Source organism: Myotis nattereri (genome assembly GCF_964212035.1).
Source record: "Myotis nattereri genome assembly, chromosome: Y".
In the NCBI taxonomy this organism is placed as follows: domain Eukaryota; kingdom Metazoa; phylum Chordata; class Mammalia; order Chiroptera; family Vespertilionidae; genus Myotis; species Myotis nattereri.
The window spans coordinates 22,344,243-22,369,769 of NC_138094.1; the positions used below are offsets into that span (position 1 = coordinate 22,344,243).

At 39.3% G+C, this 25,527-nt stretch overlaps 1 protein-coding gene across 1 annotated transcript in view; it reads left to right on the top strand.

Moving 5' to 3' along the window:
* LOC308512379 (centriole and centriolar satellite protein OFD1-like) overlaps positions 1-25,527 on the top strand; it is a gene marked incomplete at both ends in the record, with an annotated part of 92,725 nt that overhangs the window by 7,216 nt on the left and 59,982 nt on the right. Inside the window, 8 exon segments of the mRNA XM_081082147.1 lie at positions 727-826; positions 2,067-2,203; positions 2,829-2,909; positions 2,913-2,950; positions 2,952-2,991; positions 17,598-17,704; positions 23,299-23,372; positions 24,952-25,046. Coding sequence (XP_080938273.1) covers positions 727-826; positions 2,067-2,203; positions 2,829-2,909; positions 2,913-2,950; positions 2,952-2,991; positions 17,598-17,704; positions 23,299-23,372; positions 24,952-25,046 — 672 coding nt within the window.

The following is a 25,527-nucleotide window of genomic DNA, read 5'->3' on the forward strand; positions in this document are numbered from 1 at the left end:
ACCGGGCCTCTAGTATTATATATTTAAATGAATTAATCATGAAGAGCATAGTTAATTAAGCACCTGTTGATTGAGATTTTGTTGTTTTATTGTTTGGGTTTTGCCATTAGAAGCGGTGTGCAGTGTACACTCTTTGTTTCCCTGTGGAAGTGTAGCTGTGTGAATTCCTAGAGGTGAAAAGACTAGGTTAAAGAACACATGTCTTTTTGAATACACAAACACTAACAAATTTCCCTCCTGAGTGATTGAACCTGCCGACTTCCCCGCTTTCTTGCCAGCACTTCACGTATGATCAGAGTTTTAATCTTAGCAGTCTTATTGGGAAAATAGGACCCCTTTGTTTTAGTATTAACTTGCATTTTCTTAGGATTTTGTTTATCGACATTAAATTGTCTTACTGATTTATTAGATCTCTTTAATATTATGAAAGTTAGTGTGCTTTCTCCTCATTATAGCAAATATTTTCTTCCAGTGTGTCATTTGTCTTTTGACTTTATTTCATGCCATATATAAGTTCTTAGTTTTTATGTTATTAAATATTTCTCTTTATCACTTCTAGATTTTTGTATCATGCTTGGGAAGGACTTCCTTCAGAAATTATTCTTAAGAGATATATAACGTACAACAGGATAATGTCATAAGTCCAAAACTTATAAAGTGACTGAGTAATGGTTGAATGAAAGTTGTGAGACAAAACTATGTACATTGTGTTTTTTAGGTTTTCTCGTGGAGTTTTTAAAAGAAATGGCAGAATATCATCAGGCTAAAGAGACTTGTGACATGGACCCTCAGACAAGTGCAATTTTGCCTAGCAAAGACTCTCTTGGTAATTTCAGGCTTTTTTCCTGATTCCAGGTTTCTATTTTCTTTTTGAATGAAGAAAAAGATCTGCTTTCCTATGTTGTGTGTGTTCCTAAACTGTGTGCAGGTGGAGTGCTCATTTCCCATTGTGTCAGCACAGTCCTACCTTCAGTGCTGCCCCTCCCTCTGTGATCACCAGGTGGATGCAAAGGCCCATGTTCTTGTTTGTTGGGTCAACCCCTCAACTGGCAGGCTCTTCCCTGTGACTCATCTAACTTTATCGTATAGCCATTAACGTGAGAAGATCCTAGACTATTTGCATTGCGGAAAACTAGAGAAGTCAGTGGCCCGTCACTTCATGTTATAGTTGAGGAAACCAAGGTCACCAGATGAAGGAAAAGTGATACTGGAGTCCAAGTTTTCTGGTCCATGATCCAGATCCTTTTCCATGGGACAGCCTTTCTACATACAGTACCATCCTGCCTTTAGGCGTATGCTCAGAAGGGAAACAGGTGGCTAAAATGCTGTGATTAATCCTGGCTCCTCCTTACTCATTAAAAGCAATAACTTGTTAGACAATAAATTCAAATATCTTAATCTGATTCTGCCAGTCTTTTTTTCCTGTGCATACTTTTTAGTGGGCACTGGTGTTTACATGATTGAGATTGCACTCTCGTGTGGGTTTTGCACTCTGTTAATGTTTGATTCTAATCCACATTTGGTTTGAGGGCTTCGGGTCTGCTGCAGAGAGCACTGGAATGAGAGGAATAGCAGACCTGGCTTTTGTCCCAGTTATGCCGTTGTGTAGTTGCTAAGCCCTCTGGGAGTCACCTACACTGTGTGGGCACCTGTGTCCTCTGTAAAATGGAAGACTTAAAACTAAGAATCTCTGATTCATTTTAAGATCAGTGTTTTGAACATGTGACTCAGCTTTCACCAAAGACCATAAAAGAACTCTTTGGCACTTGGAGACTGGAAAAAGATGCCATTGTTTTCTGACCTACCTTTTGCTTTCTTTTCCCCTGACTTTTATGATGGAAATTTTCCAGCATTCAAAAAAGTTGAAAGTTTTACAGTTCACCAGTAAGTTTGTATTATGTTTGCTTGATCACTTTCTGTTCATCCAGTAATCTATCTCAATTTTTTGAATTGGTTCAGAGTAAATTGCAGATGCCCCCTGTCCGTATCCCTGTACTCTTTGCTTTTGAACAGACTTCTTGCTCACCTACCCTGAGTCCTCTGCCCTGTTTGTGTTTTTTTAATAGCTGAGAAGCTTCAACATATTGATGATCAGTTTTCAGGTGCTTACCCTCAGCATCCAACATTAGGAACTTTAGAAATAAAGTTAAATGAATATAAGAGAGAACTAGAACAGCAGCTTCAGGCAGAAATGCATGAAAGGGTAAGTTTATCTTGTTGCTGTTAACAAAAGTGATATTTTTGCTTATCTTTTCATTCTTAATCTTAGGTATATAGGAAAATATCTAGAATCTTTAATAAACTAGAGGCCCAGGGCATGTGTAGGTTCCCTAGTAGCTACCTGCTGGTGGGGCCTCCCTTTCCCTGGCCACCTGCTGCCAGGTGGGGCTGGTCTCAGGGGACGGGCTGCAGGTGGTTGGCCAGCCCCGCCCCTGCTTGAACTCCCGGTGAAGGGGACAATTTGAATATATGGCTTTTATTATATAGTTAATATGATATGTACTCTTGTGCATGTTATTATTTTTCTTTCCACTTGCTGTTGTTTCTTTTTGCCTTTTGAATGAGTTTTACAGGAACAGTTAATGAGACCAAAGATGAATTAAACTATAAATATAGGGTGTCCCAAAAATATATAAACACACCTTGAATAATTATAAAGGCAGTGTATATTAAACATCATTTTCACAATTGAGCTATCGGCTGTTAGAGTGTGTATACATTTTGGGGGGGATACCCTGTATAATTAATGAATATTGAACTTAAACATGGAGAATTTGTTACTCATTGTTTAGTATTATTATTTACAATGATTTGTAGTTAATTTGCAGTTGAAGCATTTTAAAAATACTGAAGTAGTACAAATTAAAATGGAAGAGAAAGGAAAGTCTGAGGAGTTAGTGGTTTGGGAATGATGTTGGAGAGCTTGTCAAGCAAGATCGGAAGCCTTCTTGGGAAAAGATGTTCCTTGAGAGAATTCAAAAGCACCAGAAGGCAATATTTTAAAATCATTTACTGGATGGCTCCTTCCTGCAGCTGCTTGTAGATTTGCTAAAAGTCCAGGGGTGAGATGAGACATTTGCTGGAACACTTGAGGACCTAGATCAGTGATGGTGAACGTTTTGAGCTTGGCGTGTCAAAAATTTTGAAAAACCCTAACTTAACTCTGGTGCCATGTCACATATAGAAATATTCATATATTTTTTTGATATTTGCAACCATAATAAAAAAAGATTTATATTTTTGATATTTATTTTATATATTTAAATGCCATTTAACAAAGAAAAATCAACCAAAAATATGTATAAAATGAACAAAAACAGAAAAACAATGTACATTTAAGAAAAAATAATAATAAAAACAATGATAATCATTACCATTTGCAACGTCATGGATGGAACTGGAGAGCATTATGCTAAGTGAAATAAGCCAGTCAATGAAGGAAAAATACCACATGATCTCACTCATTCATGGATAATAGAGACCATTATAAACTTTTGAACAATAATAGATACAGAGGCAGGCCTGCCTCAAACAGATTGTCAAACTGCAGCGGGAAGGCCGGGGAGGGTTGGGGGGCAGGAGGTAGGGGGGTAAGAGATCAACTAAAGGACTTGTATGCATGCATATAAGCATAACCAGTGGACATAAGACATTGCGGGATAGGGGAGGCTAGGGGACTGTCTAGGGCGGGGGAATAAAATGGAGACATATGTAATACCCTTTGGAATACTTTAAGCAATAAATTAAAATAAATAAAATAAATAAATAAATAAATAAATTAATAAATAAATAAAAAATTAAAAAACAAACAAACAATGATAATCAAATGGTACGAAAACTAGAAATTAGTGACTTTTTTGGTGCTGAAGTTTGTCTGCTAATTCTTCGATTGAAGGTTCATACTTGGTGCACTTCAAAGCCAAGCAAGCGCCACTAACATCATGCTAGCCGGTTCCTTTTGTTCATTTTAATATTATTTAATGCTGAGAACAAAGTCTCACAAAAATATGTTGATGAAAAAATTGTTAGCAAAGCCATCGCTAGGTTTTTTATATTGCTAAAAGTGTCAGGAACTCTGTTGCAAGCACTCAAAATTTCTTCTTCATAGTTGCACTCTTCATGTTTCAGACGATTTCGTTCCAGATTTTCAAGTTTCGACCTTAAGTCGACAAACACATGAGTCCAAATGCTACCTTGAAAATCTGCAAGTTGCATCTCTAAATCATCAATTTGCATCCATTGGAAATTATTCAATTCCAAAGTACTGTAAACTACATCCAGATACTTAATTATTTTAATGGTCTGTTCTAGGCTTCTAAATTGGTTGAATCTTTCGCTGAACTTTTCAAAGAACGTGTTTACTATATTCTGGTACATAAGTATAGACTCCATTACACTTGTAGTAGCCTTCTCGAAATACTTTTTCATCTGAGGAAAATACGAGTTTTAGTTTCAATATCTCGCTTGAAAATTTTAAGTTTACTTTCAAAAGATTTGATGTATCCAAACATAACGTCAATATTTTTGCCAAAACCTTGTAATTTTAAGTTCAGTTCATTCATATGAACAGAGAGATCTGTAAAAAACATCAAATTGCTGACCCACTTATGATCATTGATCTGAGGAAAGTTTGCCAGATCCTTATTCTCAATAAATACCATAATTTCTTCAAAGCACTCCACAAATCGCTCAAGTAGTTTTCCTTGACTTAGCCATCTCACACGATTGAACATCAGTAGTCCACTGTAGGTTGAATCAACTTCCTGTAAAAGTACAGAAAATTCTCGCTTGTGAAGGGGTCGAGAAGCTATAAAATTCACAATTTTTGTTACAACTGACATTAAATCATTCAATTCAGAGAATCCCGATTTGGCACACAACACCTCCTGATGGATAATGCAATGAAAAGGTGCAAGTGGATGTTTAATAGCTTCCATAAACAATTTCAGGAATCCCACTTTTTTCCCACCATTTTGGTGCCCCGTCTGTCGTGACTGACACAATTTTAGAGATATCAATGTTTAGGACACTGAATGTTTTTATAACAACTTTACATATTTGGTTTCCTGATGTACTCATTGGCACTTAATCTAACTTTATCAACTCTTCTCTCATAGTGAGACCATCAGAATATCTAGCAATAATGGCCAACCGAGCATATGATGTGACATCAGTAGTTTCCTCAAGAGAAATCAAAAAATATTTACATCTATTTAAGTCTTTTTTTTATTGACTTTGTACGTTTTTGTCAAGATCTGTTATTCTACCTTTTTTTAATTAAATCTTTATTGTTCAGATTATTACAGTTGTTCCTCTATTTTCCCCCCATAGCTCCCCGCCACCCAGTTCCCACCCCACCCTCTGCCCTTACCCTCACCCCCTACTGTCCTCACCCATAGGTGTACGATTTTTTTTTTCTATGTCCCTGATTCTATTAGGATCACCAGATTATTTATTCACTTGATTCTTAGATTCACTTGTTGATAGATGCATGTTTGTTGTTCATAATTTGTATCTTTACCTTTTTCTTCTTCTTCCTCTTCTTAAAGGATACCTTTCAGAATTTCATAGAATCCTGGTTTGGTGGTGATGAACTCCTTTAGCTTTTCCTTATCTGTGAAGCTCTTTATCTGACCTTCAGTTCTGAATGATAGCTTTGCTGGATAAAGTAATCTTGGTTGTAGGTTCTTGGTATTCATCACTTTGAATATTTCTTGCCACTCCCTTCTGGCCTGCAAAGTTTCTGTTGAGAAATGAGCTGACAGTCCTATGGGTATTCCCTTATAGGTAACTGAGTTTCTTTCTCTTGCTGCTTTTAAGATTCTCTCTTTGTCTTTTGCTCTTGGCATTTTAATTATGATGTATCTTGGTGTGGTCCCCTTTGGATTCCTTTTGTTTGGGGTTCTCTGTGCTTCCTGGACCTGTAAGTCTATTTCTTTCACCAGGTGGGGGAAGTTTTCTGTCATTATTTCTTCAAATAGGTTTTCAATATCTTGGTCTCTCTCATCTTCTGGCACCCCTATAATTCTGATGTTGGTACGCTTGAAGCTGTCCCAGAGGCTCCTTACACTATCTTCGTATTTTTGGATTCTTTTTTCTTTTTGCTTTTCCTGTTGGGTGTTTTTTGCTTCTTCGCATTTCGAATCTTTGACTTGATTCTTGCGCTCCTCTGGTCTGCTGTTGGGTGTCTGTATAGTATTCTTTATTTCAGTCAGTGTATGCTTAATTTCTAGTTGGTTCTTTATCACATCATCGAGGGTCTCATTAGATTTCTTGAGGATCTCACTACATTTATCGGCGGTCTCACCAGTCTTTTCGAGGGCCTTACTAAGTTTATCGGCAGCTTCTAGACAGTTCTTGAGAGACCTTAAAAGTGTGGTTTTGAGCTCTATATCTTCCATTTCTGACATTTGTGTCCTATTTCTTTGTCTCCGCATTTTTTTTTATCTTTTCTTGGTGCACCCCCTAGTGGTCTTTGTGCGCAGTCTTGTTGTAGTTAAGCCTTGATTGTTGTCAGCAATACCGGGGGTGATTTGGCCTCCAGGCTAACTGGCTATGAGAGCTATTCTGCCTTTGGTAGTATTTCTACTGAGTGGTAACTTAGAAATTCTTTTAATAACATCATCTTTTTTTTCATATCGTGAAATAGAGCTGGTGCATCTCTTAGAAATGTTTCCTTACTAAATTCTCCGTCACTGAGGGCTTTTTCCATGCTGAGCTATGGAGAGAGCAATATAGTAACTTGCTGATATTAAATTTGTAGAGCATCTTACAAATTTAATGATGGAATTTGATTGACTTTTATAGAGGTGTAGCTGCCTAGAAATGCATTCCTTCCTCTCATCAATACTTTTTTTCAAGAACTGACAATGATTAGTTTCAAAATGTCTCTTTACATTCCACGTTCTGCTTACTACTGTTTCATTAAACAGTATGCACAATGAATTGTTGTTTCTGTTGACAATCCCGTACATCTCGGTGCATATGTCTTGAAAGGGTCGGCTACTGCTACTTCCACTTCCCTTATCATTCAATCTTGCTTTTTTATTTTTTTGATTCTCCATCACAAGGCTGCAAAAATAAATATAAATGACGGCATTTTTTATAAAAGGTTGATAGTTTTCTTACCTGTTAACTTTTTGCAGTGTTGTTGCACTGACTCCTGGTGCAAAACAATTCAAAAACAGTATGTATAACCAACAAATATATGGTGCTGTAATCAATTATCTGACATGCAGAATGTCTCGTCGAGCACTGTTGCACTGTATATCTTTTTGTTTTTTTTTATTAAGGTATTACAAATGTGTCCTCTTCCCCCCCATTAACCCCCAACCTCCCCAACCTCCCCGCACACTCGTGCTCCCATCCCCCTGTTGTCCATGTCGATTGGTTTGGCTTATATACATGTATACAAGTCCTTCGGTTGATCTCTTCACCTTACCCCCGCCCTCCCCTACTTTCCTTCTGGGGATTGATACCCTGATTGCTGTTTCTCAGTCTTTGGATCTGTCCCTTTTCATCAGTCTATGTTGTTCTCTATAATCCACAAATGAGTGAGATCACGTGGTATTTATCTTTCTCTGACTGACTTATTTCACTTAGCATAATGCTCTCCAGTTCCACCCATGCTGTTGCAAAAGGCAAGAGTTCCTTCTTTTTTACCACAGCATAGTATTCCATTGTGTATATGTACCACAGTTTTCTAATCCACTGATCTGCTGATGGGCTCTTAGGCTGTTTCCAAATCTTAGCTATGGTGAATTGTGCTGCTATGAACATAGGGGTGCATATCTCCTTTCTGATTGGTGTTTCTGGTTTCTTGGGATATATTCCTACCAGTGGGATCAGTGGGTCAAACGGGAGTTCCATTTTTAGTGTTTTGAGGTGGCTACATACTGTTCTCCACAGTGGCTGCACCAGTCTGTATTCCCACCCGCAGTGCAGAAGGGTTCCTTTTTCTCCACATCCTCTCCAACACTTGTTGTTTGTTGATTTTTTGATGATAGCCATTCTGACAGGTGTGAGATGATAACGCGTTGTCGTTTTGATTTGTATCTCTCCTATAATTAGTGACTTTGAGCATGTTTTCATATGTCTTTCGGCCTTCTGTATGTCCTCTTTCGAAAAGTGTCTATCTAGGTCCGTTGTCCATTTTTTTATTGGATTGTTTATCTTCCTTTTGTTAAGTTTCATGAGATCCCTGTAAATGTTGGAAATTCAACCCCTATCGGTGGTATCATTGGCAAATATGTTCTCCCATACAGTGGGTGGTCTTGTTGTTTTGTTGATGGTTTCCTTTGCTGTGCAAAAGCTTTTTATTTTGATGTAGTCCCATTTGTTTATTTTCTCTTTAGTTTCCATTGCCCTAGGAGCATTATCAGAGAATAAATTCCTTCGGCATATGTTTGCAATTTCGCTGCCTGTGGATTCCTCTAGTATTTTTATGGTTTCCCATCTTACATTGAAGTCTTTTATCCATTTTGAGTTTAATTTTGTGTATGGTGTGAGTTGTTGGTCTAGTTTCATCTTTTTGCATGTATCTGTCTAATTTTCCCAACACCATTTATTGAAGAGACTGTCTTGACTCCATTGTATGCTCTTGCCTCCTTTGTCGAATATTAATTGGGCATAGTGGTTTGGGTCGATTTCTGGGGTCTCTATTCTATTCCATTGACCTATATGTCTGTTCTTGTGCCAGTACCAAGCTGTTTTAAGAACAGTGGCTTTGTAATACAGTTTGAGATCTGGTATTGAGATCCCACCTACTTTGTTCTTCTTTATCGGGATTGCTGCAGCTATTCGGGATCTTTTTTTTATTCCAGATGAATTTTTGGAACGTTCGTTCTAGATTTGTGAAATATGCCATTGGTAATTTAATGGGGATTGCATTGAATCTATAGATTTCTTTGGGTAGTATGGACATTTTGATGATGTTGATTCTACCAATCCATGAACACGGTGTGTTCTTCCATCTGTTTCTGTCTTCCTCTACCCTCTACCTCTGTTTTCAGTGTCCTGTAGTTTTTTGCATATAAGTCTTTTACCTCCTTAGTTAAGTTTATTCCTAGGAATTTTAATTTTTTTGGTTCAATGGTAAATGGGATTGCTTTTGTAGTTTCACTCTCGGTAAGTTCACTTTTGGTGTAAAGAAATGCCATGGATTTCTTAGCATTAATTTTGTATCCTGCTACATTGCTGAATTCATTTATTAAGTCTAATAATTTTTTGATGGAGTCTTTTGGGTTCTGTATGTACAGTAACATGTCATCTGCAAATAAGGACAGTTTTACTTCTTCTTTTCCAATCTGGATGCCTCTTATTTCTTCTTGTCTGATCGCAATGGCTAGTAATTCCAGTACTGTATTTAACTGGAGTGTTGAGAGGGGGTATCCCTGTCTTGTTCCTGATTTTAAGGGTAATGATTTTAGTTTTTGCCCATTGATTATGATGTTGGCTATTGGTTTGTCATATATGGCTTTTATTATGTTGAGGTATGATCCCTCAATTCCTATCTTGCTGAGAGTTTTTATCAAGAAAGAGTGTTGGATTTAGTCAAATGCTTTTTCCGCATCAATTGATATGATTATATGGTTTTTTTCTCTCAATTTGTTTATGTGATGTATCACATTTATTGATTTGCGGATATTGTACCATCCTTGCATCCCTGGGATAAATCCTACTTAGTCATGGTGTATGATCTTTTTGATGTACTGCTGGATCCGATTTGCTAGGATTTTGTTGAGGATTTTGGCATCTATGTTCATGAGGGATATTGGCCTATAATTCTCTTTCATTGTGTTGTCTTTATCTGGTTTTGGTGTTAGGGTGATGCTGGCTTCATAGAATGAGATGGGAAGTGTTCCTTCCTCTTGGATCTTTTGACATAGTCTGAGGAGGATAGGTTTTAGTTCTTCCTTGAATGTCTGGTAAAACTCCCCTGTGAAGCCGTCTGTCCCCGGGCTTTTGTTTGCTGGAAGCTTTTTGATTACTGCTTCGATTTCCTCCATAGTTATTGGCCTATTGAAATTTTTAGATTCTTCCTGATTAAGTTTTGGAATGTTGTATGTTTCTAGGAATATGTCCATTTCCTCCAGGTTGTCTAGTGTGTTGGAGTAGAGTTCATAGTATTTTCTAACAATCCTTTGTATTTCTATGGGGTCTGTTGTTATTTCTCCTATTTCATTCCTGATTTTGTTTACTTGGGTCCTCTCTCTTTGTTTCTTGGTGAGCCTGGCTAGAGGTGTATCAATCTTGTTTATCCTTTCAAAGAACCAGATCTTGGTTTTGTTGATCTTTTGTATTGTTTTTTTGGCCTCTATGTTGTTTATCTCCGCTCTGATCTTTGTTATTTCCTTCCTTCTGCTTAGAGTGGGCTTTTTTTGTTGCTCTCTTTCTAACTCTTTGCGTTGTAGAGTTAGGTCATTTATTCTCATTGTTTCTTGTTTCTTGCAGTAGGCTTGTAGAGCTTTGAACTTCCCTCTCAAGAGTGCTTTCACTGTGTCCCATAGGTTTTGGATTGTTGTGTTTTCATTTTTGTTTGTTGCCATGATGTTTTTTATTTCTTCTTTGATATCTCTGGTAACCCAGTCGTTGCTTAATAGCATGCTATTTAGTCTCCATGTGTTTGATTTTCTTGGATTGTTTTTGTTGTAGTTGATTTCCAGTTTTATGCCTTTGTGGTCTGAGAAGATGCTGGATATGATTTCAGTTTTCTTGAATTTGAAGAGACTTTATCTGTGACCCAGTGCATGCTCTATCTTTGAACATGACAAATGTGCAGTTGAGGAGAATGTATATTCTGTGGCTTTGGGGTGAAATGTTCTGAAGATGTCAATTCCATCTGATCTAGTGAGTCATTTAGGATTGATGTTTCTTTGCTGAGTTTTTGTTTAGAGGATTTGTCCAATGGTGATAATGGGGTGTTAAGGTCCCCTACTATGATTGTATTGCTGTCAATCTCTCCCTTGATCTCCTCCAGAAGTTTTCTTATGTATTTGGGTGTTCCTATATTGGGTGCATATGTATTTACCAGAGTTATTTCTTCTTGTTGGACTCCTTCGTTTAGTATTATGAAGTGGCCTTCTTTATCTCTTTTTATGTCCTTCACTTTGACATCTAATGTGTTAGATATAAGTATTGCTACCCCGGCTTTTTTTTTTTTTTCACTTCCATTGGCCTAAAAAACCTTTTTCCATTACTTCACCATCAGTCTGTGTGCATCTTTTTTTCTGAGTTGGGTTTCCTGTAGACAGCAGATATATGGGTCATGTTTTCTTATCCACTCATTTACCCTATGCGTTTTTACTGGGGCATTTAATCCATTTACATTTAAAGTTATTATTTATAGAAACTTGTTAGTCACCATTTTTGATCTTTACCGCTGCATTCCTTCTTTGTTTCCTATTTTTTCTTTTTACAGCAGACCCTTTAGCGTTTCTTGCATTGCTGGTTCGGTTGTAATAAACTCCCGTAGACCGTTTTTGTCTGTGAAGCTCCTGATTTGACCCTCAATTTTGATTGATAGCCTCTCTGGGTACAGTATTCTTGGATTCAGACCCTTCCTTTGCATGACTTTGTATATTTCATTCCATTCCTTTCTTGCCTGATGTGTTTCTGTTGAGAAATCGGTCTCTAGTCTGATGGAGGATCCTTTGTAGGTAACTTTCTGTCTCTCTCTGGCTGCTTTTAATATTCTTGCTTTGTCGTTGGTGTTTGCCAATTTAATTATTATGTGCCTTGGTGTCGGTCTTTTGGGGTTCATTTTGTTTGGGACTCTGTGAGCTTCTTGGATTTGTGTGAGTTTTTTCTTCCCTATCTCAGGGAAATTTTCCGTTATTATTTTTTCAAACAGGTTTTCTATTCCTTGCTCAGTTTCCTCTCCTTCTGGGACCCCTGTTATTTGGATGTTGTTTCGTTTAGTGTTGTCCCAGAGTTTTCTTAGGCTGTCCTCATGCTTTTTAATTTTTTTTTCTAGAAGCTGCTCTGTTTGGGTATTTTTTCCTACCTTGTCTTCTAGCTCGCTGATGTGGTCATCTGCTTCTTCTAGTCTACTGTTGATGCTTTCTATTGAGTTCTTTATAGCAGTGATGTCATTTTTCATTTCTTCTTGGTTTTTCTTCATTTCCTCTTGGTTCCTACACATATTGGTGAATTTGTCTTCCATTCTTTTCATCCACCTTATGGCCATTTCTCTGAATTCTTTCTTTGACAGGGTGCTTGCCTCCATTGCCTCCATTTCATTTACTTCCTTTTCTGATGATGCCTGTTTTTCTTTCATATGTGTGTTGGTTCTTTTTTTCACCATGATCTCTCTTCTCCAGGTGTTTGGTTATGTAGTTCTCTTTCTGATGCGTTGATTTAAAGGCACAAAATACAACACAACAAGGCACAACATACAAGGCACCGAAAACAAATGTATTTACGATATTAATAACCCCAAATAAAGGTGACCACTGAGCGAAGAGAATTAGGGGAAAAAGAAGAAAAAAAGAGAAAAAGATTAAAGAGAAAAAGAAAAAACAAAAATGAATGCCGAAATGCGATTGGGAAAAGGGAGAGAAGAAAGAAGAAAAAAAAAAGTGAGAGAATGAATTAGAGGTGGGGAAGAGGCTATTTGTATGGGGAGAAAACTCTAATAGAACCACAACTAATCCCAATGAATTCCAGCAGCAGATCCCTGGAGATTAATGCAAACTACAATCAACCACTAATATCAAGCGAGGCAAGGGAAAACAGAAACACAAAAATAACCAGAGAAAGAAAAAGCAAAACAGAAAAATAAAAATGAAAAACAAAACAATCTCCCAAACAAGCATAAAAAAAAACAATATACTCAAAATCAAGCAAACACTAGCAAAACGACAGAGAAAAAAAATTGGATAGTGAAGAACGGTAAGAGAGAGGTGTATATGGATTTAGAGCAAGGGATTGGAAATTAGGTATATAAGTAGGGTGAAATTTAGACAGTGAGTAAAAAGAATGAATAGGGAAAATCTAAAGCAGGAATAGGGTAAGAGAAACAGGACAACAAAAGGGGAAGAGTGAGGAAGAGTTATGGCTTAAGGGTAAAGGTGAGATAGAGAGAAATGATGCTAAAGGAACGATGAAAATAGAGTGTAGAACACTAATTCCAAAATAAAATAACGAGAAAAAAAAATGACACTTGAAAAAATGGTAAAATGATAGCAATAATACTGGTTAAAAAAATGTAGTAATTACAAAGGTAAAATCAGGTGATGAAAAAAAAATAATAATAGGTTTAATAATAGGTTCTTAAATGGTGAAAAAAGAATTAAAAAGAAAAAATGATAAAAATGTGCAGTAGTGAAGGTGCTTCAGATCTTCTACTCTTCTTTTTGGCACGCCTTAGTCCTGCCAGACATTTAGGAGAGTGTTGAATTTCCCTGCGATACACTGTCCCTCCGTGCTGTAAACCACAATTCTGATTTTAAGGCAGGTTGTATTTTACCAGACTGCCTTTATTTGTATTTACAGAAGAGACAGTTCGTGGCTCTGCCTCTGGGTGGCAGTGTGTCTGGATTGACCTCCGAGGCTATAAGTCCTCTCTATCCAGTAGTTAGGGTTTATTTTCTCTATGTTACTTGAAACTGGTTTGGGAAAGTCCACTGCCCAGAGCTGGTTCTTTAATCATTACTCCCCGCTCTGTTTCCCAGGCTCCCCAAAAGAGCCTGAGAAGTTGTGCGAATTTGCAAGCCTCCACCTTCCAGGTCTGCGCACAGTCTCCATGCGCCCACTCGCCCCTGGCACCAAGCACCCAGCAGACTGGCAGAATCCGAGGCTGCTTTTTTGCATCCAGTCCAGCTATGTGCTTATTTTTATCGTTCCCTTCTGCCAGCAGCCCTGTGGGGCCCCTTCCCCACTTGAGGGTCACGCTGGTCCCAAGGGCCACGGACTCTGTGGGGCGCAGATTTCGCCCCGCGCGGTTCTCTCTCCAACCTGAATTGCAAACCGCACCTTTAGGGGAAGTCTAACCTTTCTGTGAGAAGAAGCAGTGCTCGTCTGAGTTCACGCAGTCACGCTGCTTGAGATCCCTTGTTTCCAGGTTAGTAGCTGATCTCTGGTTGTCTGTAACAGCCACTCAAGATGGCACAGTCTCCGCTGCTGAGCCGGCACACAGGGAGACGTTTCAGCCGCAGTCTCCAACCGTCCTTTTTTTTCTGGGAGTTCTCTGTCTTTCCCAGCTGCAGACTGTCTCTCAGCTGAATATCCTCTGCCTATTCGGGCTGTATGTTACCCGTTTCAGCTGCTCACCCTTATCTGCTCCAGGACAAGGCACAGGACACGTCCGTTTATACCTCCGCCATTTTTCTCCCCTTATATCTTTTTCTTCTAACCTTCCCACTCCTGTCTCCTAATGAACATGGCGATCAAGTGCATCCATTTGCCGAATGCACCGGAACGCACAGGAAGCTTACCCGAGGCACATGTTGACAATAATGAGGCCGTTTCCAGAATTGGGCATTTTGTCACTCGAGTAAAAATAAAGTGTCTTGAGTAAAGATTAATCTCTTTATAGTGTAATTCTTAACCTTTTCATATTAATGCCAATATTGGAACAGTGTATCTTGGATGTTTTCACAATGTATCTTTGCTACGCAACACTGATGTACATGCTTACATCTGGTTTTAGAATTGTGTAATTGATCATGAGTAACATGAGTAATAATATTACTCGAGTGATGCCCAACTCTGGCCATTGCGAGAGACAAATATATGAATACGCGATTTTTTGTCTCTGTCGATGCGTGTCACCCAAAATGGTACACGTGTCATAGGTTCGCCATCACTGGCCTAGAGGACTAGTAGGGACTGCGGTCAAGAATACACCTGGAAGAATCAGCTTTGAAAAGGATACTAAGACTTCTTTTTTCGAGATTACTGGAAGGAAGAGTGGAAGTGAATGTCCGAGTCAGGGGCGTGAGACAACCTCACTAAAATTGCAGCAGATGTGAGAATTAAGTGATAAGTGACCTTTGAGGAGAGGACCAGAGGTATGGAATGGCCACTGGGTGGCGGGGGGTTGCAGAAGGAGCAGAGCAGCTCTCTGAAGCTAACAGGATTCTCGAGCTGTTTTGAGGGTACTGCTGAAGTGGGCAACCTGGAATTGAAGTAGACCAGACCAAGTGCATGTAGGTCAAGAATTTCAAACACTAACACGAACCAAGTTTATGTGGGCTGAAAAGCTTCAATTTTCATAGAAGGTTTATTTCGGTAAAGACATGCTGAATACAAAGGGCTGAAATAAATGAGTAATCGTTAACAAAAAATAATAGAACGTTTTAATAAAAATTAGTATTTTGCATTGAACATTAACTTCCCAGACACTGAATAACTGGACAGATTAATAAGCACAATGCAAATAAACCTACTTTTCTCATTCTCCAAAAGCAAAGTATTTCCTGTTGCACATACCAAACAAGTCAGTACAAGACTAATGATGTGGCCATCGGCTGCTAAAATATTGTCTGCTAGTATTAATGGAGAGAAATGGCACGCCTGCGCGTAAGGCGCACAAGGGAAATGAATGCAACACAATTATAATCAGTCATTAGCAATGTAGTTAGTAATTAATAATTATGTAAAAAAGGTTATTGTAAAAATCAGGTTACGAAATTTTTATTAAAACGTTACATACTGTTATATTCGCTGAGCCTCAAACATATTCATTGTGGGCCACGTGCGGCCTGTGGGCCATGCATTTGACATGCTTGTTGTAGGTGATTGTTCTGTTGCAGCTTTTGGGAGGATTTGGAAGGTCAATGAGGGCAGAAAAATGGTCGTAGTTGAGGAGTGTAGCTTTATAGAGCTGAATTTATTTCATTTGAGAAAGGCAGCCTGTTTAGTTGAAGACATTGGGGTTCAGCATGATGGTGAGCGGAACCAGAGCAGAGTGTGGATGACTAATAATCCAGGAGAGAAGGGAGAGCTACGTGGCAGTCTCAGACATCAAGGAGTAAGTCTGGGGATACAGACAGATGGAAGAATAAGGGTGGACCAACAGGACAGAGTTGCAGGTTGGGGTTCTAGGTGAAGTTGGAAACCAAATGCAATGTGCTTCCATCTGAGCAAAGGCAAAGGTCCCTGGAGTAGAAGGGTCTGGGGCTTATAAGTGTCATCCAGTGGCCATTTGATCTTGTCACCCAGAAAATGACTGGACAGGACATGAAGAGGTTGAGGAATGGTGGGGAGTGCATGCCAGCAAAAGAGATTGGATTGTTTCTTTTGGAAAAACAGTTCCTTTCCCAAGGGTTGTCAGACCTAACTAGGTTGGGGTCATGGTTTCCTCAGCCAGGACTACTGATACCAGGAGATGGTTGAAGTTAAAAGGCTTCCTCCCAGTGTCAACCTTTCTTGAAGCTTCTCAGTAAAACCCAGTTATTAATGGTGACCACACCCCCTCTACAATTTTTTCTGGCATTTCTGGGAATTGGGTTAATTTTAGCTATAAAAATAAATGGAAGCACTGGTCTTTGAGATGATGGGTTGTGTTCAGACTAACACTTTGAACCTTAAAATGAGTGACTGACTAGATCAGATCAACCAGTTGACAGCCTGTCTCCATTTAGTCAGATTCTCTGAAGGCACTGGAGAAGCTTGGCATCCTCATAAAAGGCACCATACTTTTACTCTGCCACCCGACTGTTCACCCCCTTCTCTCCCTGATAAAACTGTCCTGTCCTTCAAACTTTAGCTTCAATGATGCTTCCTGGTGACGCCTTCCCTGAATCCCATTGATAGATTCATTTAGGCATCATTCCTGCCGTGGAGACTGGACTCTGGTTGTGAAATTATCACATTGTAGTATTATTTCTCTCTCCCTAAGTAAATTGTGAATTTTTTAAAAGATGGGGACTGTAGCTGTTCATCTTTTCATATCCAGCTCACTGTGCTTTTTGACATGATATTCAGTAAATCCTTGCTCAGTGAACACACAAATGTAAGTGTGATCTATTTTTCAAAGTTTCATTCCAGCTTGTTCATTCTGAGTCAGAACCGCCCATGAATTGAAACTTTCAGACGACTATTGAACCATGGGGATTCTACTTTGTTAAGTTCCCCCATTTTTTTTTGTTTTTTTTTTTTCTGGAGAACTTACAAAAATGTTAAGGAAGTGTCAGGATATTCTGCACAAAGGATATTAGGGTAATATAGCGTAACAGTCATTGGGCTAGGGAAGCCATGGGCAAACTATGGACCGCGGGCCGGATCCGGCCCCTTTGAAATGAATAAAACTAAAAGAAAAAAAGACCGTACGCTTTTATGTAATAATGTTTACTTTGAATTTATATTAGTTCACACACACACTCCATCCATGCTTTTGTTCCGGCCCTCCGGACCAGTTTAAGAACCCATTGTGGCCCTCGCGTCCAAAAGTTTGCCCACCCCTGGACTAGGAGGTAAATTCTTGTGTAACTAGAATAGGCAAAATGCATACCTTGAGATGGAATGTTTTAAAAGTGAAATTGTTCCTCTAAATGTCTGTACTTTGTTCTCTGGAATGTAGGAAGCAGTCCATTAGCTCAAACCTGTCTTATTTTCCTCAGCTTGCTTGCTACAATTAATGCTTTCCTCTACAGATGGAAACAAAAGAAATTTATGCTCAAATACAGCTTCTGCTGAAAGATACCGATTTCCTAAGAGGCAGAGAAGCAGAACTGAAGCAAAGAATTGAAGCTTTTGATTTGTAAGTAATGTTTTCATTTTGACTATTCAGAGTCTGTGAGTTTAAAACAAATACTACTAATTATTCTAATGCTAATTGCCAAGTTGAGTTCTTGGTTGTAAAGGTGCATTCGGCTAGTTTTAAAAGGCATAAGTTGAGAGAAACAAAGACTAGGATTTTGCTTTTGAAATATTAGTTATTGGGATGAAAAGCAGTGAGACACCATCATCAGGCTACAGTAAAACCAGACCAGTACTTTGGAGAAGCTAACAACTGTTAACAAATTATGTTCAGTCACACACTTATGTTTAGTCATTGAGATCTAACGGTTCCATGTGCATGTAGTAACTCAATGCAGTGGCTCTGACTTGATTTGTACTGGGTGATGGATGTGTGTGTACTAAGTGCTCACCACTATTTCATTCTTCACATTGTACCTGCCATTAATGGCAAGCTCACCAGTCTAGTTTATGAAACAGGTTTCATTTCCATTAGTTTCTACTATTAGTTGACTCTTACTTCCTTAGTGGATTTGTCCTGGTCTTCGTTAATGTGGTTAGATCATTTATATAGGCTTTAATTCATTTTATTTTTCATCTCTGCTACATTACTCTGTTCTAAGCAGTACTGAAGTGGTAAATTGATCATGACAGAAAAGGAAAGTGACAAATAAGCCATCGATTTTCAACTGGTGTGCTGCAAGAATATATAAAACATGACATACCTGACTGTAGTCAAGGGCATTAACCTCTTTTTCCTTAGATTTTCAAATAAAAAAAAAAAGACAACAGTCAACACAAAATAGCGGTTCATTGTGAACGATTCAAAAATATACCTGTTGTGTTTTTTTTTTAAATGGGCAACTATATTTTTGGCATGCTGCAGAATTTTAGTAGTTTATGTGTGTCAGAGATAAATAAGGTTGAAAATCGCTGATATCTTACGTAATAAAAGCCTAATATGCAAATTATTCACTCTACTGGAGTTCCACTGTGAGTTTGACCACTGGATCAGTCGATCAGTCACTATGACGTGCACTGGCCACCAGGGGGCAGACGCTCGGACCAGTAGGTTAGCTTGCTGTGGGCACTGGTGGGCTGGACTGGAAAGTGAGATGTGAGGTGAGAGCTGTCAGGAAGTTCCTGGGGTTTGTCTTGAGCCCTGGGCAGAGGCAGGTGGGGGCGGGAGCCAGCAGGGACCGGGTGGCTGGGGAGGCTTCTATGCTGAGAGCCTGGACTATGCAGCCCTCTGCAGCCTGTGGCCTTCTCAGTGCTCAATTTATAATCTTCAGAGATGCCTATATTTATTTGTTAAGTTTCACTAACTACTCCAGGAGAGTGGGTAACACCATTATAGGGGGCAGGCCAGGCATAGCTGCCCAAAGCCAAGGTGCAGCCTCAGGCTCCTGGAACGCAGCTGAGAGGGGGGTGGGGCTGAGTCAAAGAAACTGAGTCCAAAACTTGAGGCGGAGGCAGCAAGAGGTGGAGGATGATAGCTGTGCAGGGGCCTAGAAAAGCTGCTGTGTGGGGACAGCCAAGGAACCCAGTGCCTCTCCCACGGGACAAGGTCTACCTCCCTCCCTCCTCCTCCCGGTGACCTGTCACCCCAGCTCTTCTCCAAAGGTTGGACTTGGCCCACAGAGCTCTCCACCACTGCACACCCTGTACTGCCTTGTCTGCCCCACCCCACTCTGCACAGCCCACTCCATTCCCACACAGCCTTTGGAGAGCTCTGCCCCCAGAGGAGAAAGTGGGAGGCTGCGGACAGGAGGTCACATGAGGAGGGGTCAGAGCAGGGTCCACCAAGTTAGATGGAGGGGAAGGAGGGAGAAACCCCACAGGACTGGGGGCAAAGACAGTCGGGGAAGGAGGGCCATGTGGAAGCTTTGCCCTTGGTTGAAGTAGAAATCCTGACCCCATTTTACAGACCGCAGCAGAGTGTGTGTGTGGGGCGGGTCAAAGACTAAAGAGGGTTTGAGGGGACTGGATGGAGAGCAGCAACATTTGATTAATGGCCTACTTACTCTTTTTATTGATTTCAGAGAGGAAGGCAGAGTGAGAGAGAGAGAGAGAGAAACATCAATGATGAGAGAGAATCCATCGCCTCCTGCATGTGCTCCATACTGGGGATTAAGCCCGCAATCCAGGAATGTGTCTTTGACCGGAACCAAACCTAGGACCCTTTAGTTCGCAGGCTGCGGCTGTACCTATTCTACCAAACCATCTAGGGCGACCCATGGCCTATTTAAAAACCACTGCAGTAGGCTGAGCAGGGGTCTTACCATGATGGTGTTACCTGATAATGAGGGTGTCTGTCTTTATGTTGGAGTAATTGGAACTGCAACGAAGTAAAGACACAGCAATGGAGCCTTCAAAGGGTTTCCACGCACACAATGCAATTTACTTCATGTGGCAGCTGAATTTGGTGAGCAGAGCCTTAGAAGAACATGCGGTCTCCAAGACCAGGGGCAGGGGAAAGTTCATGCTGAACATTCTGTGCTGTGAATTACAACCTATATATATAAAGGCATGATATGCTAAGTGTCTGACCGAGTGGTCAACTGACTGGTCGCTACGACTTGCACTGACCACCCGGGGGCAGATGTTCCAACCAGTAAGTTGCTTGCTGCTGGGGTGGGGCCCATCAGGACCAAGCAAGACAGGACCAGACTTGCTCTGGAGCCCTCCTGTGATCCCACCCCAGCCCCAATTGGGACTGGGTGAGAAGATCAGGACTGTGTGAGACCACCGTGATCAGCCAGGTGGAGGGACCCCTGCCATTCATGAATTTGTGCACCAGGCATCTAGTAAGCTAATAAGTATAGTTTACTGCTCCTTTGCTTTACATGTTAGTCAGCAGAGGGTGCTAACACATAGAGCTTTTATCCTTTGCTTGGAATGGTCAGCATTCCCTAGCACTTACCTGGCTCGATCAAAGGGAAGACCATTCCATTCTTCAGTATTTGGAAGTTCTGATTGACCTATCTATCTTTTTCTATTGTTCAGCACTCTTCAGTATTCAATCACTAGATTATTAAATATCAGAAACAAATCTTTTGTCTTTCATACCTATGGGCTGATCAGTTAAACCTCACAGAAATAATCTTACTGAAGAAATAAGTACTAAAGCAAAAGTACACTAACTTAAGTTTGGTATGTAGCTTTTCTCTGAATTTATTATGGCCATTTATTACCTGCAATCATTTTTTAAGTGTTCATCATCTTCTATGAAAAGCACTTTGGTCTTGAAACTTGCACACTCCCTGCAGCCTGGTGCACCATGCTGCTCCATCTGCTGCTTCAGATCCCACATAACTTGGTCAGTTCATAAAATAGATGGAGAACTCCAGCTCTTTCCAGTTACTTCCCAGCAGTGACAGTCACATAACAGTTTTAGCTTGTGGAGCTAAAATTATGTTATTTTTTTCTCCTAAAGTCTTTACTTCAGCAATTACAGTTTTATTTTTTTTGCTTTTTATATTTTTGCTAATATCAGAGGCTACAGAAGAAAATCATAAAAGTGTGGCTGATGCACTTAGGAGACAGGATCCTGAATATAAAGAGCATGGAGGAGACCTGTGACCAAAAGCTCAAGAATGAAATTCTAAAGAAATTGTTTGGTGTTCTTAAACAAGTAATAGATTTGGAATAAGTTGATGGAAACACAGCAATACTAGTGAAGTAGATAAGACTTAACATTTTATGGTGATAGTGTTTAAAAAAATACGTGTTTTTTATTGACAGTCAAGCCTTTCCCATGAATATTTAAGATAATTTTACAGAGTTACAGTATAGGGAATAGCATCCTCTGCTCTTTCTTACTCATAGCTTTTCTAACATGTATTGAGGGTCTGTGATTTGCTTTCATTTTATGGCACATTGTGAGTTGCTCAGCTCACATTGTAGATAAACTATAAAAGTGGTTGATCTAAGGCAGTTGTTCTCAACCTTCTGACCTTTTAAATACGGTTTCTCATGTTGTGACCCAACCATAAAATTATGTTCGTTGCTACTGCATAACTGTAATGTTGCTACTGTTATGAATCGTAATGTAAATAGCTGTTATGCAGGATGGTCTTAGGCGACCCCTGTGAAAGGGTTGTTCAACCACCAAAGGGGTCGCGACCCACAGGTTGATCAACTTTTTAAAAAATCACTTTTTTTAAAAAAAAATAATAATTTTAGGGAGGAAAGGAGAGAGACAGATAAAAATCAGCATGAGAGAGAAATATTGATCTGTTGCCTCCTGTATGTGCCCTGATCAGGAATTGATCCCATGGCCTTCCAATGCACTGGACAGTGCTTCAACCATCTGAATCAGGCTGACCAGGGCTGGAATTATAATCCCTTTTAGTTCTCTTTTCCTCTCCCGCCTCATACTTGCCACTACGATGGAGGTATCTATCCATTTATAAATTATTCTGCCTAGTGGTTTTAGTGCTTATCAGGTAACATGTGCCCTGTATTCCTTCAAGATTCTGCAAAGCCAGAATCAAAAGAAATAAATGGAAATTAACAATGGAGCAAAAAAATTATACAGGAAAAGGAAAATATGATAACTATGGTTACTATGACTTCCCTATAATCTGAGTTTTAATGTGTTGCAGTGATTAACTACTCAGTGCAGACATCAAGCCCATATGGTAACTTTTCTCTACAGTGCTCAGTAGTGTCTAGCACACAGGTGTTCATATAATATTCATTGAGTAAATGAATTTGTGGTGAAGAGATGACTCAACTAACTTTTGGTATGTCTTAATAAGTGGTCTCTTTTTACTGCCTTGCCCGTAATTTGTCATGAGATTACATTACATAGTACTTACATTACATAGTACTGAGCTTATTCTTTAAAAGAATTCTAATTAAAATATAGTACCTTTCCATGTATAGATTTTGAAATGATGACATACATATAGTATGTCAGCTTCTCGAGTATAATAGCAAATGCTGACATGTCTGTAGTTGTTAAACCCTTAGGACTAAATGAATGAGTAAATGTGTATGTTAATTTTCCCACTGCTTCGCAGATCATGTACTGTTTGATGTTGTCTGGTTTGGGTATCCTCTATGACTTGAGCAAGGGTGGGAATTCACAGGATACTCACCATCTCTCTCAACTGAAACGTCTGCTAGTGGCAGTTGGTGGAGATAAGTAAAACTTGAAAGTGTGCTTTTGGTATTGCTAACCCAGATATGAGGGTGGTCGAAGTTGGCCCCGAACCCTATGCCCAGCCCTTGAGGGCAAAAGTTCTTTGGGGTGGGGATGGGGTGCAAGGCAAGGCAGGTGGATGTGACTGACTTCTTGTTCTTGGGATTTAGAGTCAGTTGTACCAGTGTAAATTGAACTTAATTTACTTTTGTGTGCCAATCCAGACCACCATGGAATAATTGTTCTCAATAACCTCACAATAACGAGTTTTGGGGACCAAATTAAAGGATTGTAGCAGGTTTTATATTCAGAATTTGCATCTCTGGGCTTTGGTACTGATAGTCCTTGAAGTTATGCATGGCCATGTTCATGCCCTTAGGTGCCCGGGTGCCACAGAAACCCATACATTGATAGGAATCTGTTCAGGAAAGTGACAAGAAAATCATTTTGGTCATTCTTATTCTCAGGTATCAACTTGAGCTAAAGGATGACTACATCGATAGATCTAACAGACTGGGTGAAGAGGACAGGAAGAATAAAGGTGATTCTTGTGGAGAAGAAAGCTGCATTTGTAAATTTCTGGTATAGGTTATTAGCTTCCTAAATTGGGCCTGTTCTAAATTTATATGTGTGTGTGTAGCTTACATTTTACTTTTACTACAAAATTAATCATTATTTTGTTCTTTTAATTTTACGTATCAAAAATGACCTTAACCTGAGAGAGGTAGGGTATTCAGGAGGTTTTTCTTCCCCCATCTACTTTCCTCCCTCCCCTTTGACCACCACTTGCTTGTTATCTATATTTATGGGCCTGTCTGTTTTGTTTTGTTTATTTTTATTTCTTAAGATTCCACATGTAAGTTAAATCATAGGGTATTTGTTTTTCTCTGTAACTTATTTCATCATAATATCCTTTAGATTCATCCATGTTGTCACAGGTGGCAAGATTTTATTCATTTCAGTGGCTGAGTAATATATCACATCTTCTGTATCCACACATTCATTTATTGATGGTAGTCTAGGTTGCTTCCAAATCTTGTCTGTTACTAGTAATGCTGCAGTGAACATGTGGGTGCACATGTATGTCTTTTCAAATTGGCATGTTGTTGTTTTTTACATATACTGAGAAGGAGAATTATTAGAACATATGGCCGCTCTTATTATTATTTTTTGGGGGGGTGTGGGGGTGGGGAGAGTGACTTCACACTGTGTTTCCATAGTGGCTGCACCAATCTGCATTCCCACCAACAGTGTATGAGGATTCTCTTTTTTCCACATCTTGGCCAGCACTTGTTATTTATCCATTTATTGATGATAGCTGTTCTAACAGGTGGGAGGTGATATCTCATTGTGGTTTTAAGCATGAGAGACTTCATTTTTTACTTATGGAAAATTTTAACTTCTCCATTCCCTGTGACCTGTTTCCTTATTTCTTTTACTTGTAACATATGTTTATGCCTCATGATATTTTTACCTGACATATAACTCCCTAAACTGTTTTATAACTAACCCAGGAGTAGGAAAGTTGAATAATTTTTCAATCTCTTGATATTTTATGTCTCAGTATATTTGTAGAAACTTGTCTATGAAAAGAAGTGAACTTAAGTAGAAATTTCAAAGGAACCAGAGCTGGGTACTTGATAAAGACCCATAAGGTCACCCAGTGTGTGGCTGCTCCTCTGTGACTATCTTGTGAAAACTAGACTAATACTTCTTAGGAATTAGTACCATCATGTAGTCAGCTAATTTTTTTTTAATGATATATCTGCATAGACTCATATTGAATGAAGTGAAAATGATGAAATAGACACTAAAATCATAAGACAAATCTTTGTATTTAAGGAAATTCAGATCTTTGGGTATGAGGGCTCTGAGCAGCAGGTGCAACTGGTTGGTATGTGTAGTGGAAGAAAGTTCACAATATATGTGACCATTAATACTTCCCATCACCTGTTGGGTAATAGGACTTATTTCTTACTTTCCCTACTGATTTTTGACTCTGACACCTGCTATTTTAGATGATGAAATAATCGTCATTAGGTCTGACATTGTACATAAATTCTTAAATGAGTTTTTATTCACTAGAAAAACATCTTTAATTGGTTGGCTTTCTCTTTCAGTAAAACCTATTCTTTTGCAAGAGCAGTCCATGGCTACCAATTCAAAACAGGAAGAAGAATGCAATCATTCTGCAACTCGTGTGAAAGAACTTGAGGTAATTGCTAAGCCTACTGTTTTTTGAAGTCGGTAAAACTTCAAGGCAGTAGATGAAATTTTAGTTTCAGTCATACATTATTTTGGCAGTAGATGAAATTTTAGCTTCAGCCATACATTATTTAGCTTGATGTGTTTAGACTGTTTATTTTATGACTAAGAAGGCCCAACTTAAGTTAATTTAGTAGTTCTTCCTTTTAGTCCTTCCTGCTTGTTGCCTCGAACAAGTTCCTTAAACATTGGGGTGGTTGAGGTTCCGTGGTGAGCTGACCTATGTGCCTAGCCCATAGCAGGTGGCTAGTGCTTTTAGTTTCTGCCTTAGCCTCTCCTTCCTTCCCATCAGCAGAAGGTGAACATTCCTGTCATTACATTGGGATCTTACAGGATAAAACAGAATGAGATGTGTTTTTCACATGCCATTTATTTTCTTGCTGTTCATCACGTGTGCTCTCTGAAGGACAGAGCTGGAACTTGATGTACCT